Raw genomic sequence first — 15,555 nt, forward strand, 5'->3', positions numbered from 1 at the left:
GACGGCCAATCCAGGACTTGGACACCGGCATTTCTTAAAAAATTCTGGGTAGCAATTGCTGTATGGGGTCGAGCATTGTCTTGTTGAAACGTTAGTCCAGGCCCTTATCTCTGCATAAACGGAAGAAGAACAGGTTGCAAAATCTGATCCCTGTACTGGACAGCATTTAAGTTCCCTTGAACAACAACAAGAGGAGAAAGTCTATGTGCACAAAAAGAACCCCAAACCATGATGCCACCAATCGGTCAACTTCTCTGACGCATACTTGAGCGTAACATTCACCTCGTCTGCGGTACACTTGGGCCCTGCCATCGGGAAATCTCAAAGTGAATCGAGATTCGTCACTAAAGACAACCAAATTCCACTGTCTTTGAGTAAATCTTATGTGTCTTGTGGCCCACACAAGTCGATTACGGCGATGAAGAGGTGTTAATATTGGTCCATTATAGGGCCTCCGAGCTCGAAGACCAGCAGTCTGCAAGCGATTTCGAACAGTTTGTGCAGTTACCCTTCCACCAAACATCTCTCTACTTGTGGAGGTTGCAGTGACAAATCTGTTTCTAAGATGACGTAATCTTATTGCTTGATCTTCCTGGAGTGACGTCACACCTGGCGCTCCTGCCCTTGGGCGGTCGGCAATAGTTCCAGTTTGAAGCACTCTCATTCTAAGATTAATTATTGTCTGGTGTGAACAATTAAAGGCTCTTGCAACAGTGACCACAGACTGACCAGCATAGAGCCTACCTATAGCACGTAGATGTTCTACATTTGAAAGGCGCGGCATTTTCTAACAAAGATGAAAATAACAATTTTAATTTGTTGAAATTCATCAGTGTCAAGTTTTTAATTTGGCTGAGTATAGATATATCAAGTTTATGATAGTAATGCCATCCCATAAATCTATACGATGATCTGCTCCTAAATACAGATCTCAATAACCGTGGTCTGATCACTGCAAAATTATGTACGACTTATGATCTTCCCTTCGGCTATCCAGCGAGCGTGAAAGCCTGATTTTGTCACGAAAACGTTATGATTTTTTACTAAAATACCCAATTTGACAGGCATGTTCAAATAACGAAACATTATAATAATGGTAATGATCAGTGGTCATTTGAAAATAATCGTTGGTAATTGGTGAAAAAACTCTGCTTTAGTCAGATTGTGCTGATATAAAATCTTGCCATGCCAACCCATACATTTATACAATTCCCTGCTACTAACTACAGAATACAAATGAGAATAATCGTTGTCTGATTCTGAAAAATTATACACCAGTTACGCCCATAGGCGTACGAGCTGGGGGAGCTGGGGGGGTGGCTGCCCCCCCATTTTGGGCACCAAATGCTGGGAAAATTTGGGCACACAATTGTACTTTGTAAAAGTTGTATAAAAAAATATTTGTCTTTTTGAATGTGTCCAATTTAACAGCGAATTTATTATTATTATGTAACATACTAAGAACCTAACTACATTTTTTGGGCACCAACCACCACCGCCCCCCCAGTCAAAAATTTCCCCGTAGGCCTATGGTTACGCCCCTTCCCTACAATGATCATGAACGTCCGATTTGGTCACAAAAACATTATGATTTTTAACCAAAATAACATATCTGGGACGAAATCGCTCAAATGAAAAAAATCTAATACTAATGTTGATAATCTGTGGTCATTTAAACTCTTGAAGATGGTCGTCTGTCATCAGTAAAAGAAGAATCGCATGAAAAATACTGATTTTTACACATTTTCAGAATATTGTAGCACTCTAGTGGGTTTAGTGCTGGTCAGTTTGTTTCTTTTGACATATGTAGACTTCACACAAAAATGACCCGAAAAGAATTGACAATTAACGCCTCTCCAGTAGGTCTTGTGTGTATGTAGAGCCCAAAAGAATATGCCCAGTACGCAAATACTAATGACGTATTACGTAATTACTCGCACACGTTTTTTTGGTATGTTTTTGAAGTTGCCAAACACGCTGGTCTAGTTCCAATTGAAATTTATAGTTTTGGTAGGACACAATTTGGTATGTAAACTAAATTTATGTAAAAAAGTAGATAAAACACCCCTCTTTAATGTGCTTAAACATTCCTGCCATCTAAGTCATATATTGAGGTGTATTTGTAAATTTATTAGAATGTTATTTACTTCCTGCCCACATGTTGCAAATTGGCAGCCATAGCCCCATGCCATAGCGATGATTATAGCAAATAATTCATGAAATGATTATGTTTTGATGTGTGTCATTTCATATGAAAATGTATTTGTATTGATGTTAGCATGATATCTGTCTAAGCTGTGACCATGAAGTTTAATTAACGTAAAATATTTATCTTGTTGGAAATCTATTATTTGACAGTATGAAGAAAAGGCCTAAATTTTAGGCACAGAGTCTAGTCCACGACAGATTAAGTTTAGATCTTTAGATGTTGGAGTGTGTTCTTATTGTTGCCTTTTGTCTTGTTGCAGCTAATGTGTGAGTTTTCCCATACGTCAAATGATATTGAAATGAAGTAATAATGTCATAATTAATTTAGAAGAATGTCTTTGCTGATGTGATGTTAAAATGATGTTAGTCTGAATCTGCAGTTCAGATCTATGTCCTGTTGACTTGTCATGTTATGAGATTGATGTACTGAAATATTATTGTCATTAAACATTGTCATCGAAGAATATTGTTCCGATGTTTAGAAAATTATTCAGCAAACCTACCGCAAACCTATGTCTAGTTAGCAGCAGCTACATTTTAATTAGCAAATTATTACCAGATTTCAATTGGAACCAGTATATTATTTGTTTGGAAATGGATCCAAATCACAGAAGAAGTGTGTCTGCTGAGAACTTGTTAAGTCAACGCATGTTAAGTCTCGGTTTTGACCAGAAATCGTTGCGTGAGTTTTTTTCAGATATAAATAGTCCACGCTTCTTAAGTCCAGATATACGTCACACAGTATCTGAGCCAGTATCTGAGCGTGTGTTTCCTGAGAACTCTCCTCGTAGTAGCTTGTTAAGTCCACCCTTGTTAAGTCCAGGTGTTGTCAAAACATCTGAGGGTGTGTTACAAAGGAACAGTACTGGTGGAAACTTGTTAAGTTCGTGCTTGTTAAGTCCAGGTATTGACTTAATACCTGAGTGCGTGTTTCTGCCAGACTCTAATCAAAATGTCCGGCCCGAATGCTATGTGTCTTGCCATTCAACAAGCAGTAAAGTTAGAAATACTAATATTGAAGCCCTTATTAACAAGCTAAATATTAAAAACAAAGATATAACTCTTCTGATAATATCTGGAATTGATATAGAAACTGTTAGATCAAAATATAAAGAATGGTTGAGTCTTTATGAACAGTATCAAGTCTGTGTAAATGAAACTGAATTTATAAAATTGGACAGTCCTGATTTGCAAACATTCGAAAGTGAGGTCACAAGGTTTCGAAATTATGTTGAAGAATGGTTTGAACTCCAAAGAACTGACTCTCAGATCAAACCTGAAGACAGTGCCAGTAACCATGGAAGCAGAAAATCTACAAAATCCAGTTCTTGGTATACTGATATATCATTGATCAGAATTCGACAAGAGCAAGAACGGGCAGTATTGTTAGAAAAACAGAAATTGTTAGAAAAGAGACAGCAACTAGAGAAAGAGAAATTAGAGATAATATAGATCGTGAACTTTCAAAAAAGGGTTCTTCACACTTCTGTCAAACTTATGTTAAACAATTACATGTCAATTTAAGCAACTCAAGTGGTGTTCCAAATTTTGTTAGTAACCAAGATTGTAAACCTTTACAAAGGGCTCTTCATACACTTGTCAAATGTCTGATAAGCAATTAAGTGTGAATTTAAGCAACTCAAATGGTGCTTCAAATTTTGTTAAAGTTAATCCTAATTATAATTTTAACCATGATCTTATAAGGTCTCTTAAGAAACCTCAAATTGATGTCAAGAAATTTGGAGGTGATCCAATTGAGTATAATAGGTTTATGAGACAATTGAATTCCAATGTTTTGATATTCTGTGACAATTTTGAAGACAGGCTTAATATTTTAGAAAATTATACTTATGGTCAACCCCACTGCATTGTCTCTGGACTCAGTTATCTTCATGCTGAGATAGCCTTTAATTCTGCCCTTAGAGAATTTAATGAACACTATGGTGATACGGATATTATTGCTTCAACCTTTGTTAATAAAGCATTAAAGTGGCCCCCTATCAAATCTGATAATGCAAAACCATTGAACGAATATGGTATTTTCTTAACAGAATGTTTAAATGCTGTTAAAAACATTAATTCTGTAAAAATCTTAGATTATGCTGAGAATCTAAAGCAATTAGTCAGTAAGTTGCCTTATTATCTTCAAGATTGGTGGAGAAATGTAGCTTTAAGGGTTAAGGATGCTAATCGTATTCCCTCTGTTGAGGATTTTGTTAAGTTTATCCGCAAAAAATCTAGAAAATTATCAGATCTTATTTATGGTAAAGATGCCATGCAGGCAATTTGTTCCCCAGGTACAACCCCCCCAGTACAATCTGGTCCAGATTTAGCTTACACTTTATTAGGTGTATTATTGCTTTTTTGTTTAGGTAAAATAGCAGTTATGGCAGACATTGAAGGAATGTTCTTTCAGGTAAAGGTCCCACCGAAACAGAGAAACAGTTTACGATTTTTGTGGTGGCCTAATGGTGATCTGTCTGAGGAACCTTAAAACAATGTCAAATGACTACTCATCTTTTTCGGGAGGTTTCTTCCCTAAGCTGTGCCAACTTTGCCTTAAAAACTACTGCGAAAAACAATTCTCATGGATTTAATGACTACGTTTGCCAAAGTGTTTTAAATGATCTTTATGTCGACGACTTATTAAAATCGACAGATCTTACAGAGGATGAGGTTGTAGGCATTGTACAGGATCTCACAAAACTTTGTAAATTAGGAGGCTTTCACCTCCATAAGTGGATAAGTAATAGTGCATTCGTTCAGGACTCAATTCCGCTTGCTGAACATGGTAAAGTGTCGCATATATCTCTATTATAAGATGACCCGGTTATAGAAAGGGCCTTAGGGTTACTATGGGATGTTTCGTCGGACTCTTAACATTTCAAATAAACTTAAACAGCAAACCCCATACAAGAAGAGGGATCTTATCTATTGTTAGTGCCGTATATGATCCTTTTTATATACAAGGACTTTTTTATTTTGTGTTTCTACCAATTTTAAGGTGACTTTTGATATACACAGGCGTTTTTATTTTGTGTTTTTTACCAATTTTCAACCCGTTAAGTAAGTGTAAACAATTTAATTAAATCAACCTGTCTATAATATCGTATTAATGTACTGGACATAGATCACTAACATATGAAAGTTAATGTACTATTCTCATTTTGATTAGTTCTAAATTATAACACTGCTTGAGGAAATGTGAATATGCTGCATGTGTTGTAGATGTTTCATTACAAAAAGAGTGACTTGCGTAAGATAAATATAGATAAAACATATGTGATGGGGTGATAGCATTCATTTGTCATGACAGATCTTGTCCAAATCGAAAAAAACTACTATTAAGAGGATCACTCTAAATATTCTTCCTCCATTTAATAAATGACCAATAGCATACTTATATCAAATCTTGATGAACTAAATTTATATGATTATTACTTGAAACCCATTTGTTTCGTAAAAGGAGACATAATTAATTGGTGTTCATATATTAGCGGTGTCGATAACAATTTCACACACAGATCTTGTTTTAATTGGAAACATATAATTGTAGATGTATTGTTGGCTTGCTCCAATATGTTCTGATCAAAATGATACAGAAATATGGCATTTATAAAACAAATTCTAAAGTTAAATCACTTTTTTAAGCTATGCTAATTATTCCGTAGTTAATTGTTTTATTTTATTGGGGGATTAAGGAATCGGTCAGACGTTAACGAGTACACGTCCCAGCTGTGCATATGGTAATTAAGGAATTAACATTTCTAATATGGGTCACTGTGACGTCACTGGCGTTCGAGGGCATTAAGCGTGTTTTCGATAATTAGCAAAGTAGTTTTAAATGGAGGTCTATATCTGCAACTTTGAATGAAGATGGCTCAATTAATTTTAATAAGATTGCTGCGAACTTGCAGTAAAGTGTATATAGTAACCACTGGCTATAAGTATCGTACATAAAATTTTGTTTAGCCATTTTATGTGCTCTTTAAGACTTGGTAGTTTGGACTACTTCAGATCCATTTGGCCTGCTGTGGGACTTGAGAGAGAGAGAGAAATGGGGTTTAACGTCCACTCGACACAAACTAGGTCATTTCAGGACTAACATATGGTTCAATTTTATTTCCATAATTCGCTTGTGCATAGGGGTCTTTAGCAGTGGGAGGAAACCGGAGGACCCGGAGAAAACCCACGAGGTTGGACAGGCAACCCTACTCCTTGTCACGTACAACCGGGGATTCGAAACCACGCCAGTTGACTCAATGACAGACTTTATGATACAGCACGCATGTGCTAACCATTCAGCCATACAACTCCAACTTGAATATTGGTTTTAGGGGGCTCCAAATTTTGAACAGAAAAAAAAATCCAAACAAGAAAGTCCACAAATCATATAGGTTTACAGCCAGACTGTAACAACCACAGTTTACAGTTACTACTAGGGAATTACTCCCATTGTTGTGTGATTGTCCTAATCAAGACAAATTTGATTAATGGTAATATTATGGAAATTCTCTGAAACCAAAACGTTTATCAAGATCCACGGATTGGGTAATAAAATCTGAATCCTGTATTTTTACTTGTGAAATGTATAAAATATGTGGATATGGAAAAAAAGACTGAAGTCAAGTTTATTGATTTTCTCTATTAAGATTTGCTAACATTCAACCCAAGTCACAAATTGATTATTTATTTTTTACACATAAATAAATATATCAATGTGAAGCTTTTTTTTTTCAAATAAGAATTTAGCATGAATTTTCTGAGTAACATTATCTTTTTTTTTACTTACTGTTTCCAAATAAGCAAAAATAAAATCTGGCAACATTTAGGGAAGTTGGTTTAAACGACTGATGCATTTAACATGCAATTAAATCATTAAAATCTATTTAATTGGTCAATGGGGTATTTATTTTCATGTTGTCTTCGACAATTTTTCACAAATCATCAACATTCTACGTGTTATTTTACTATAGTTCACATTTATTGACAATTTTTATGGTTTTGACATCTTTCCAAACCATTTATCTTTGAAAAAAAGGAATAGTGGTTTTTGTATTTATTTTTTGATAGATGAATCTTGTTTCAAATCATATGATAACTATGAAAATACATGTGTATACACTGTACTTGTAAAGAGAAATGCAGGAGTACCTCACACAAACCATAAAACAAACACTTGGCCATACAAGTATCAGAAAAAAAACCCACTGACATTGTAAGTCTCATTCAACAAATATTTGATAAATTCCGGTAATGTTCCAGGTATTCTCATTTAGACTCGGACATCATGCAGGCAGAAGGTTTAATTCATAAAGCAGGAATGGTGATTTACCATAAGATTTAGGACTGGCTAGCTCCAGGGAAAATCACTAAACACTCTATGAAACCGGGTGGAATAGTTTAAAACATGTCAATTTTCATATAAGGATCCATATGTAGAGAAACAAGCCAACAGTGAGGCTGATGTCCCCCGCCCAAATCCCGAAATAAATAGATGACACATATCAATTAACTGCACGTTTAACTTTTTCAAAAGTATCAAACAATCAAAATGATTATCAACTATACACTAAGTTTCATCACTCTCTATCAGATAGAATCAAAGTCAAGGAAATTGCTTTGCTCTGCTTAGCTATAGTGGGAAATGTTAATCAATGAACTCAGTCAAGACATTCACCTAATGAACATCAATATCAAGTTTAAACATTCTACCTCAATTAAAAGCCGAGTTGTTATGTTCCAAAGTCTTGACCAATCAAATTGCTTGTCGTTCCTTAGCCTAAGCAGAAAATTCTCATCAAACTTAGTCAAGGTAATGATATAATGAATCTATACTCAGACAGAGTTTCATAGCTCTCACTTAATTATAACCAGTGGCGGCGCCAGGGTGGCGGAGCAAGGGGGGGCATTCCGACAGTCTATTTTTCAAAATTTTCTTGGTGAGGTCCCCAATGGACTCGCTACTTTGGCGCTCACAACGGGAATTCGTTGAGATTCGCAAGTCCGTTCGTTTGACATTAACCTTGGACTTTGCCCGAGCTTTGCCCCTCCAATCACCGACGACTGGCGCCGCCACTGATTATAACCAAAGTTATCGTGCCCAAAAGCATCAACCAATCAAATTGCTTATCTCTGCTTACCGACAATGTTTATCATCAAAATTCATCAAGGTATTCACCTAATGAACGCCTACAGCAAGTTTGAAAATTCTACCTCAATTAGAAGGAGAGTTAGTGTGTTCCAAAGTCTTGACCAATCCAATTGCTTATCGCTCTGCTTACCCTCAGCAGAAAATGTTCATTATTAAACTTAGTCATGGTATTGTTGTGATGGAACTTTTCATCATGCACTCTCACTCAATTAGAACTAACGTTATCGTGTCCCAAAGCATCAACCAATCAAATTGCTTACCTCTGCTTATCCTAAGCAGAAAATGCTTATCTTTGAACTAATCAAGGCATGAACCTAATAAACCCCTACACCAAGTTTGAACATCCTAGCTCAATTAGAAGGAGAGTTATTGTGTCCCAAAAAGTGTGACGGACAGGCAGACGGACGGACGAACCCATTTTAATAGTCTCCTGCTTTCTTCAAAAGGCGGGGTACAATAAGCATTGGTTATTTGAATATTGTATGGTCAGAAAAACATCCAATTTCTACTGAGATTCTCGGCCAATTTCATTCTAAAGCATGTTCTCTTCTCACTTATAGCAGGTATTACCACAATGAAAAGTTCATTTAATACGTAGTGGGTCTAGTATGACATGGCAAGAACTTATTACTTTGTTAAATTTGAAAAGACTTTAAAATAACTGTTTACTTATTAATATATATATTTCTTACAGAAAGTTTCAATATTGCTTTGGTGTGACACAGAAATTATCAATGTTTCCCATTTCCCAACTATCACTATTATGGGAACAGTAGCCCAGTTTATTTCAACACTGTGTAAAAACGTAATGACACATTGACATTTCATATGTTATCTTATTATTTCTTTTTATATGTAGGTATCAGGAATAAAACCCATTGCAACAATGTGTGAAATATTTGGCTTCTGCTGAGGTATATTATTTATAAAATGGAGATTATTTGATACTTTATATTTAACTGCTGGGGGTGAAATATATATAATGCATGACAGCAAGGTAAAACATAGCCTATTATTATCAATAAACTGTCACACTCAAGGATATGCAGGATATATTTAGTGTATGCTCTTTCGTTAGAAATGTATAAGGATTTATTGTAAAATACAAGTTGGTCATAATATGGCATTGTCACGAAATGAAAATATATTTTGGGCATTTTTTTTGATTCCGCGAAAAAAGTCGTCTGCTATTGTGAGATATGTGTTGTTGCAAAGTCGGGTTAACTGGGTTTGACAGCATTGGTGTGACAGCATATATTGGTGTGAAATGATGTGATGATTTAGCTTGTATATTACCTCCAAGACCTGGGAATTCGGTACCTCTTATAGCTTCAATGTGTGCATTATAAAATCTTGAAAAATCCATATCACTAAACTTGACTGACATGCTGTATGAGATTATAGCAGGTCGATTTCATATCTGACTGGGGATATCGCGTTTACGGTGTCTTCTCTCTCACCGTGAACCGTTAGTCACATGGTCCCGTTATAACCTTTGACCGAAATGTAGTTCTCAATTCTCTGCACGAATGCCGTTCTGGAGAACGGGTCACAGCAATGAAACCTAATGTAATGTAATTAAATGTAATGTTTCATGGTATAATAAAGCCGGTAAAACACTGTCTTTTCTTATATTACGCAGCAGCCTTGGAATTATTAGCGTAAGAATACACGAGTAATCGATATGTTATGAGCGCAAGTATACAGATCTTATTGGGTGCCGTGCCACTGACTTCACTCATCGCACTCTTATCCTCATACTTATTTAAAACCATCCTTCGTTCCCGACTGTGTCTGTGCCTGCTCTATATTTGCCCAGATACCCTTTGCTAGTATACCCAGGTATGTGTTATTCACTTAATTCCTTTTTCCTCTAAAAACCTTTCTTTAATCTTTTTTTCTTATTCCCAATGTCATGTTTTAACGGTTTGTTTTTAGGCGACTTACCAACTTGTTAACGCTATATTTTCTGAGAAATCAGCGTAACCTAACCGCCCGCCCCCACACCTTCAGTGTCAATAGAATCTTGCATGCACATGACTTAACCTGTATACCCGCTATTCCATGGTTTTCAGGGATATATCCATATAATTTAAGTAGTTATTTAATTTCTAGAAAAAATAACCCTTTTTAGTCACAAATCTTCCCGAGCTTTTTATTTGCAACCCTCTTAATGATTGCGAACGCAGTGAGTGAAAATGTGGAAATAAAAGCTGCGGCGATCATATACAGTATTATTATGAAGAAAGAAGATAATATATAATGGTGTCAAAAAGGTGTGCGAAAATTCCGAACAGCAACGTCAATAATAGCGCCCAGATGTTGGAAAGATCACAACTGTAGTGATAGGATACGTTTTCTCAATAGTATATTATTACGTCGATAATATACTTAGGCGAAAGACAGATACAACATTTATATCTTGTTTGTGTGACAGAATAACGAAATATGTGTTATGTTTAATTTTGTGTTCAGCGTTAACAATAAATTTAACCCTGGTCGTATGGATTGAACTCTTGTAATGTCTAGTGGCGGGTTTATCCTGCTTGAAAGATATACCCATGAGGAGAAATTCGATCTGTCGGCAGTGAGTTATTTACAAGTTCTCGCTTATGTGTATGACTACTCACGATTCGTCTGCTAGGAATCGTGCAAGGTGATATACATTTACCGGAGAATATCGCCTGAAAACAGATATGGCTAATATTATTTTGTGAACCTGAAATAAAGGTTGATATACCGAAATGACTTCATTGTTTCTCTTATTTTATGGATCGATGGAGAAACGGTGCCAATGTGGTCAGTGATATCACAAAATCTGGCCCAGTTAAATTGATGGCGCTTTGACGTGCGTCAAATCATTGGGTGTAAAATGCGACGTGATAAGCAAGTCTTTTGGCGAATAAATTCCAAAGAAGATTAAATCCATTATGGGGAATTAAACAGGTATTTCACGAAATAAAAAATCTATACTTATCACTTAAAAGACACATATACACCAGTTGCATTTGGGTAATGTTCGAATCAATATTCACTTATTTTTATTTCGTCGGCTCGTGGCCTCGCGCGCCATTGAGACCGAAGAATGCGTGTGCTAAGTCTGCAAAGAAATTAGCTGGCTGTTAGATCAATTTGAAAATAAAATACCGCTGTGTTCACGGGTATCAGCAATCTTTATCATTGTTTTAAAAGAAATATTTGTAGTTTTAAGTAATGATTTTAACTAGTTGATTTACAAGTATGGGAAATACTTGTAAGCGCAAGAATCACAAAAAAGAGCCCGACTGCAATGTAAATTTACTCATAATTGATACATCTACATTGTATATATATATATATTGCTGAATGTAAATTATTTTGTGTAGAACCCCATTTCATTTTGTAAATTATTTGTAACTAACTGAAAGATTGTCTAAATAACGAAAATTTACATATTGGCCTAATCTTTAGCCTAGATGTATGGACCTACCTTTGTTTAGATAGTAGCTATATTTAGCCAAAACAATGTTTATACACAAAAAAGTTGAATCATACATGAGTTTTTGCAGCATGTCAGATTTTCACCCAATATTTGACACACTTTGACTTTTGAAAGAGTTTTGAAAAATGAAATATTTGTGTGATTGATGGATGTGTAAAATGATCAATACATTACATCTTGATAAAATGGAAAGACATGTCATATCTTATAACCTGTAGTGGTGCATTGAAATTATCCTTCAACCACTTGCACATTATAATAAAGCCTTTATGTATGAAAGCAAACAATTTTGAAATCTACAACAAAAGGTACCCTGAGCAGATTTATTGAAAAGAAAAACAGATCGATGTTGATGTGATATTTTCAGAATCCAACTTTCCTTTTAGCATAGCCATTAGAGTTTGGTTAAACATAACATCATATTGTTTCTTGTGCAAAAAAGGACTCATTGTAGCATGAAATTGAACATGAACTATCTAAACATAGAGTACTCAATTTTTCCATTAACAAGACGTTAAGTGTCTTGCTAATGAAGGTCCTTTTGCTATATATACATATATACAGGAAACATGGCTAAGAATACTTCAAATAGAATCAACAAGATATAGTCCTGCAAAAATTGATAACTCTGACACAGGGCTAAATCGTTTTATGATAAGTGTAATATTCTGTTTAAGAATTTTCATGTTGCACACAAATATAATTTAACATTTCATTGATATAATACTGGATAAAAGTTATATGTAACAGATTACAAATGTTAAAATTGTTCAGCAATGCACACATCAGAATGGAGTACCAGATATATGACAAGCAGGATTTCTGAAAGTAGATTTAGTAAGACTGAACAGGTGCACTATAATTGGAATGATTACTGGTATTGTTTGGAGTAAGTTATAGGACCAGAAATATTTTGGAGTTTGTTTCATTGTTTTTACCAAATCAAAGTAAATGTACATGTACTTCTGATCCACCTCCTTCATTTCGACATATATATATATATATATGAATTAATACACATGGCTCCTACCATTGATTAGAGGATATTAGGCCTTATCATACAATATCAGCAAACATAAATATTTTATCAAATAGGTTAATTTTGTTAATAAAGTACATTCAATTTGCGATTTTATTTGGAAAATATGGGTTTTAATATTTGAATGTAACAATGTTTCTTTGTAGTTTAAATGCAATATATATCAATGTGTTCTGTGCAATAAAAAAATGTACCATAAACATTACATACACATTTATATAAACATTAAATACAGAGAGATAAATGTACATGTGTATAAGAATTAAATACACATACATGCATATAAACATTAAATACACATACGTGTATATAAACATTAGATACACATGTGTATATAAACATTAAATACACATACATGTATATAAATATTAGATACACATATGTGTGTATATAAACATTAAATACACATACACATATAAACATTTAATACACATGCATATTATATAAACACTTAATACACATGCATTTTGTATAAACATTAAATACACATAGATGTATATTAACATTAAATACACATATACATGTATATAAACATTAAATACACATACATGTATATAAATATTAGATACACATATTGGAATCATTGTCGATGATATCACCTTAGGTGGAAGTGGACGTAAAACTCTAGAAACAAACGAACGAATTGGAATCACATTAATCTACTGTATGGTACATGTAGTAGTAAGTTTATACTCATTCTCTGTATCCCGAGTTTTCTCATTCCATTGTACTCCACTATTTCCTTGGTTTATCCATGGGGTATTCACATATTCAAATTATCTGCTCTTGATTGTAACTTGATTCTGTGAACCAATTAAAAAACAGTTTCTATCAGTCTTAGCCTCATTGCTTACGTTCACAACAAGATGAGAGTGTCTTCCCTTTGTCAACTTCCTTTGTATTTAACGATTTTTTTGATTGGTCGATAAAAATAGCACAGTCATCAAGGGCAGATAATTTGAATACGTGTCTCCCCCATGGATGAACACAGGGGTTAGTGGTGTGTAACGGAATGAGACCACTGGGGATACCAAGGATGGTTTATACCGTAATAACTCAAAGAGGAAATAAATTTATCACTTTATACAACTTTACAAAATATTCATGATTAAGACTAATTATCTTTATACTATCATGTGTGAAAGTATTGTAACAAATTCGTTTGTTACTGCTATGCTATAAGTATAATTCTCAATGAATCTGAATTGATATATTTAATAAAAAACCAAAACAATTTGATTGTGTATCATGTACACTGTTTTTAATCTGATCGTATGGTTGTGGTACAAAACATAATTAAATATTGCATGTATATGAAGCCAAGAAATTGACATAAAACATATTTAATAACCAATAGTTGATCTAAATAAATATGACCAAGATCAAATAGTACCTTTTGGTTAGAAATTCATCTGGAGGGAAGACAATGTGTGAAGTTAGAACAGATCTGCTGTTTTAATTTTACACTGTTGGCAGGTTTACAGATGCCTGTTTCTAACCAATCAGTCCATCTTTATTAAATGACTGGGTATTTTCAAGGCAATTCCATTAGATTTCGTAATGTGGAAACATCCCATAATCTAATATGGTATGCAATGTGCTCAATAAATCTTTGATTGGGGTGGTTGCATGTAATGAATTTTAAACCAGTTATTCATTTGTTGATAATTGTTTTCTATAGTAATTGGATAAATTGCTTGGCTGATATATTAATTTGATTGTGTAAAATTAATGAAGAAGAGTGGGTTTGTGACCTTGAGTTGTAATTATTGGTTGTTGGCTTTTTTCTCCCTGTAACATAATTTAGTTACATGTACAAGATGAGATGGCTTGTCTTGTAATTCTATTGTACACTATAAATACTTCAGGTAATAATTTTAAAGAGAAGCTTGCATGTCAGTATTCCATTTTTGTTTGATAAGGCCTACTAACTTGTTCCATGAATGAAGTGTTTATTATGCTAGGAGATTAAATGATTAATGAATGGTAGGAACATAAAGCCTAGTTCAGATCAAAGCTATGCCCAATGCATGTAGATCTCTATACCATATATCACAGTCATCATGAATATAATTGCCAATCAACTGGCTCCATCAACAGGAGTCTGGTTTACTAGTCTTTCCCAGCTTTTTTGGTTGGTGGTTGGGGCTCCAAGTTGTCTAATATATGCACTTTAGATCAATAATAATATATTTAATTCATACACAAAGGTATACATACAGAAGTACAGATGCGATAATAATAATAATAGCAATACTAATAATAAAATTTACAATAATTTTACAATTATTTACAGTTTCATAAATACATATGTTTAATTAAATTAAATTGAGTTTTTTTGTACATAAATACTCTATAATCTGGTTTATTTGTTATACGCTCACATTTTCATTTGGACGTATATTGTCGACGCCCCTGTCCTTCAGGAGGTGCATCCGTCCACAACTTGTGGACACTCTACATGTCACAATTTTTATCCGATTGTAACAAAACTTGAAATATAGGTCTATCTCCTGAAGATCTCGGATCCTTTTGATATTGGCATGTATCAGACCATAACTTCATGGATTATGGCCCCTGATTGTACGAAAAATCATATTTTGAGCTTGTAGTCCCTCTAGAGGTCACGATTTTTATTCGATTTAAAAAAAAAAAACATTTTAGTATATTACT

At 34.3% G+C, this 15,555-nt stretch overlaps 2 protein-coding genes across 7 annotated transcripts in view; one reads left to right on the forward strand and one right to left on the reverse strand.

Moving 5' to 3' along the window:
- LOC126821152 (molybdenum cofactor sulfurase) overlaps positions 1-15,555 on the reverse strand; it is an 88,551-nt gene that overhangs the window by 60,058 nt on the left and 12,938 nt on the right. For 2 of the 3 annotated variants that reach the window (XM_050549500.2, XM_050549503.2), the window contains exon 1: positions 9,659-9,835. The exons of the other annotated variant lie outside the window; for it this stretch is intronic. In XM_050549500.2, the coding sequence (XP_050405457.1) occupies positions 9,659-9,749 (91 nt within the window). In that variant the 5' untranslated portion in view covers positions 9,750-9,835. Of the gene's footprint in view, positions 1-9,658; positions 9,836-15,555 lie in introns of those variants that run through there. 3 annotated transcript variants of the gene reach the window in all.
- LOC126821175 (poly(rC)-binding protein 3) overlaps positions 10,050-15,555 on the forward strand; it is a 185,617-nt gene continuing 180,111 nt past the window's right edge. For 3 of the 4 annotated variants that reach the window (XM_050549561.2, XM_050549569.2, XM_050549568.2), the window contains exon 1: positions 10,050-10,204. The gene's annotated coding sequence lies outside the window, so the exon portion shown is untranslated. The remainder of the gene's footprint in view (positions 10,205-15,555) is intronic. The other variant, XM_050549564.2, reaches the window with a different exon arrangement.

The sequence above is a fragment of the Patella vulgata genome, chromosome 5 (genome assembly GCF_932274485.2).
Source record: "Patella vulgata chromosome 5, xgPatVulg1.2, whole genome shotgun sequence".
Classification (NCBI taxonomy): domain Eukaryota; kingdom Metazoa; phylum Mollusca; class Gastropoda; family Patellidae; genus Patella; species Patella vulgata.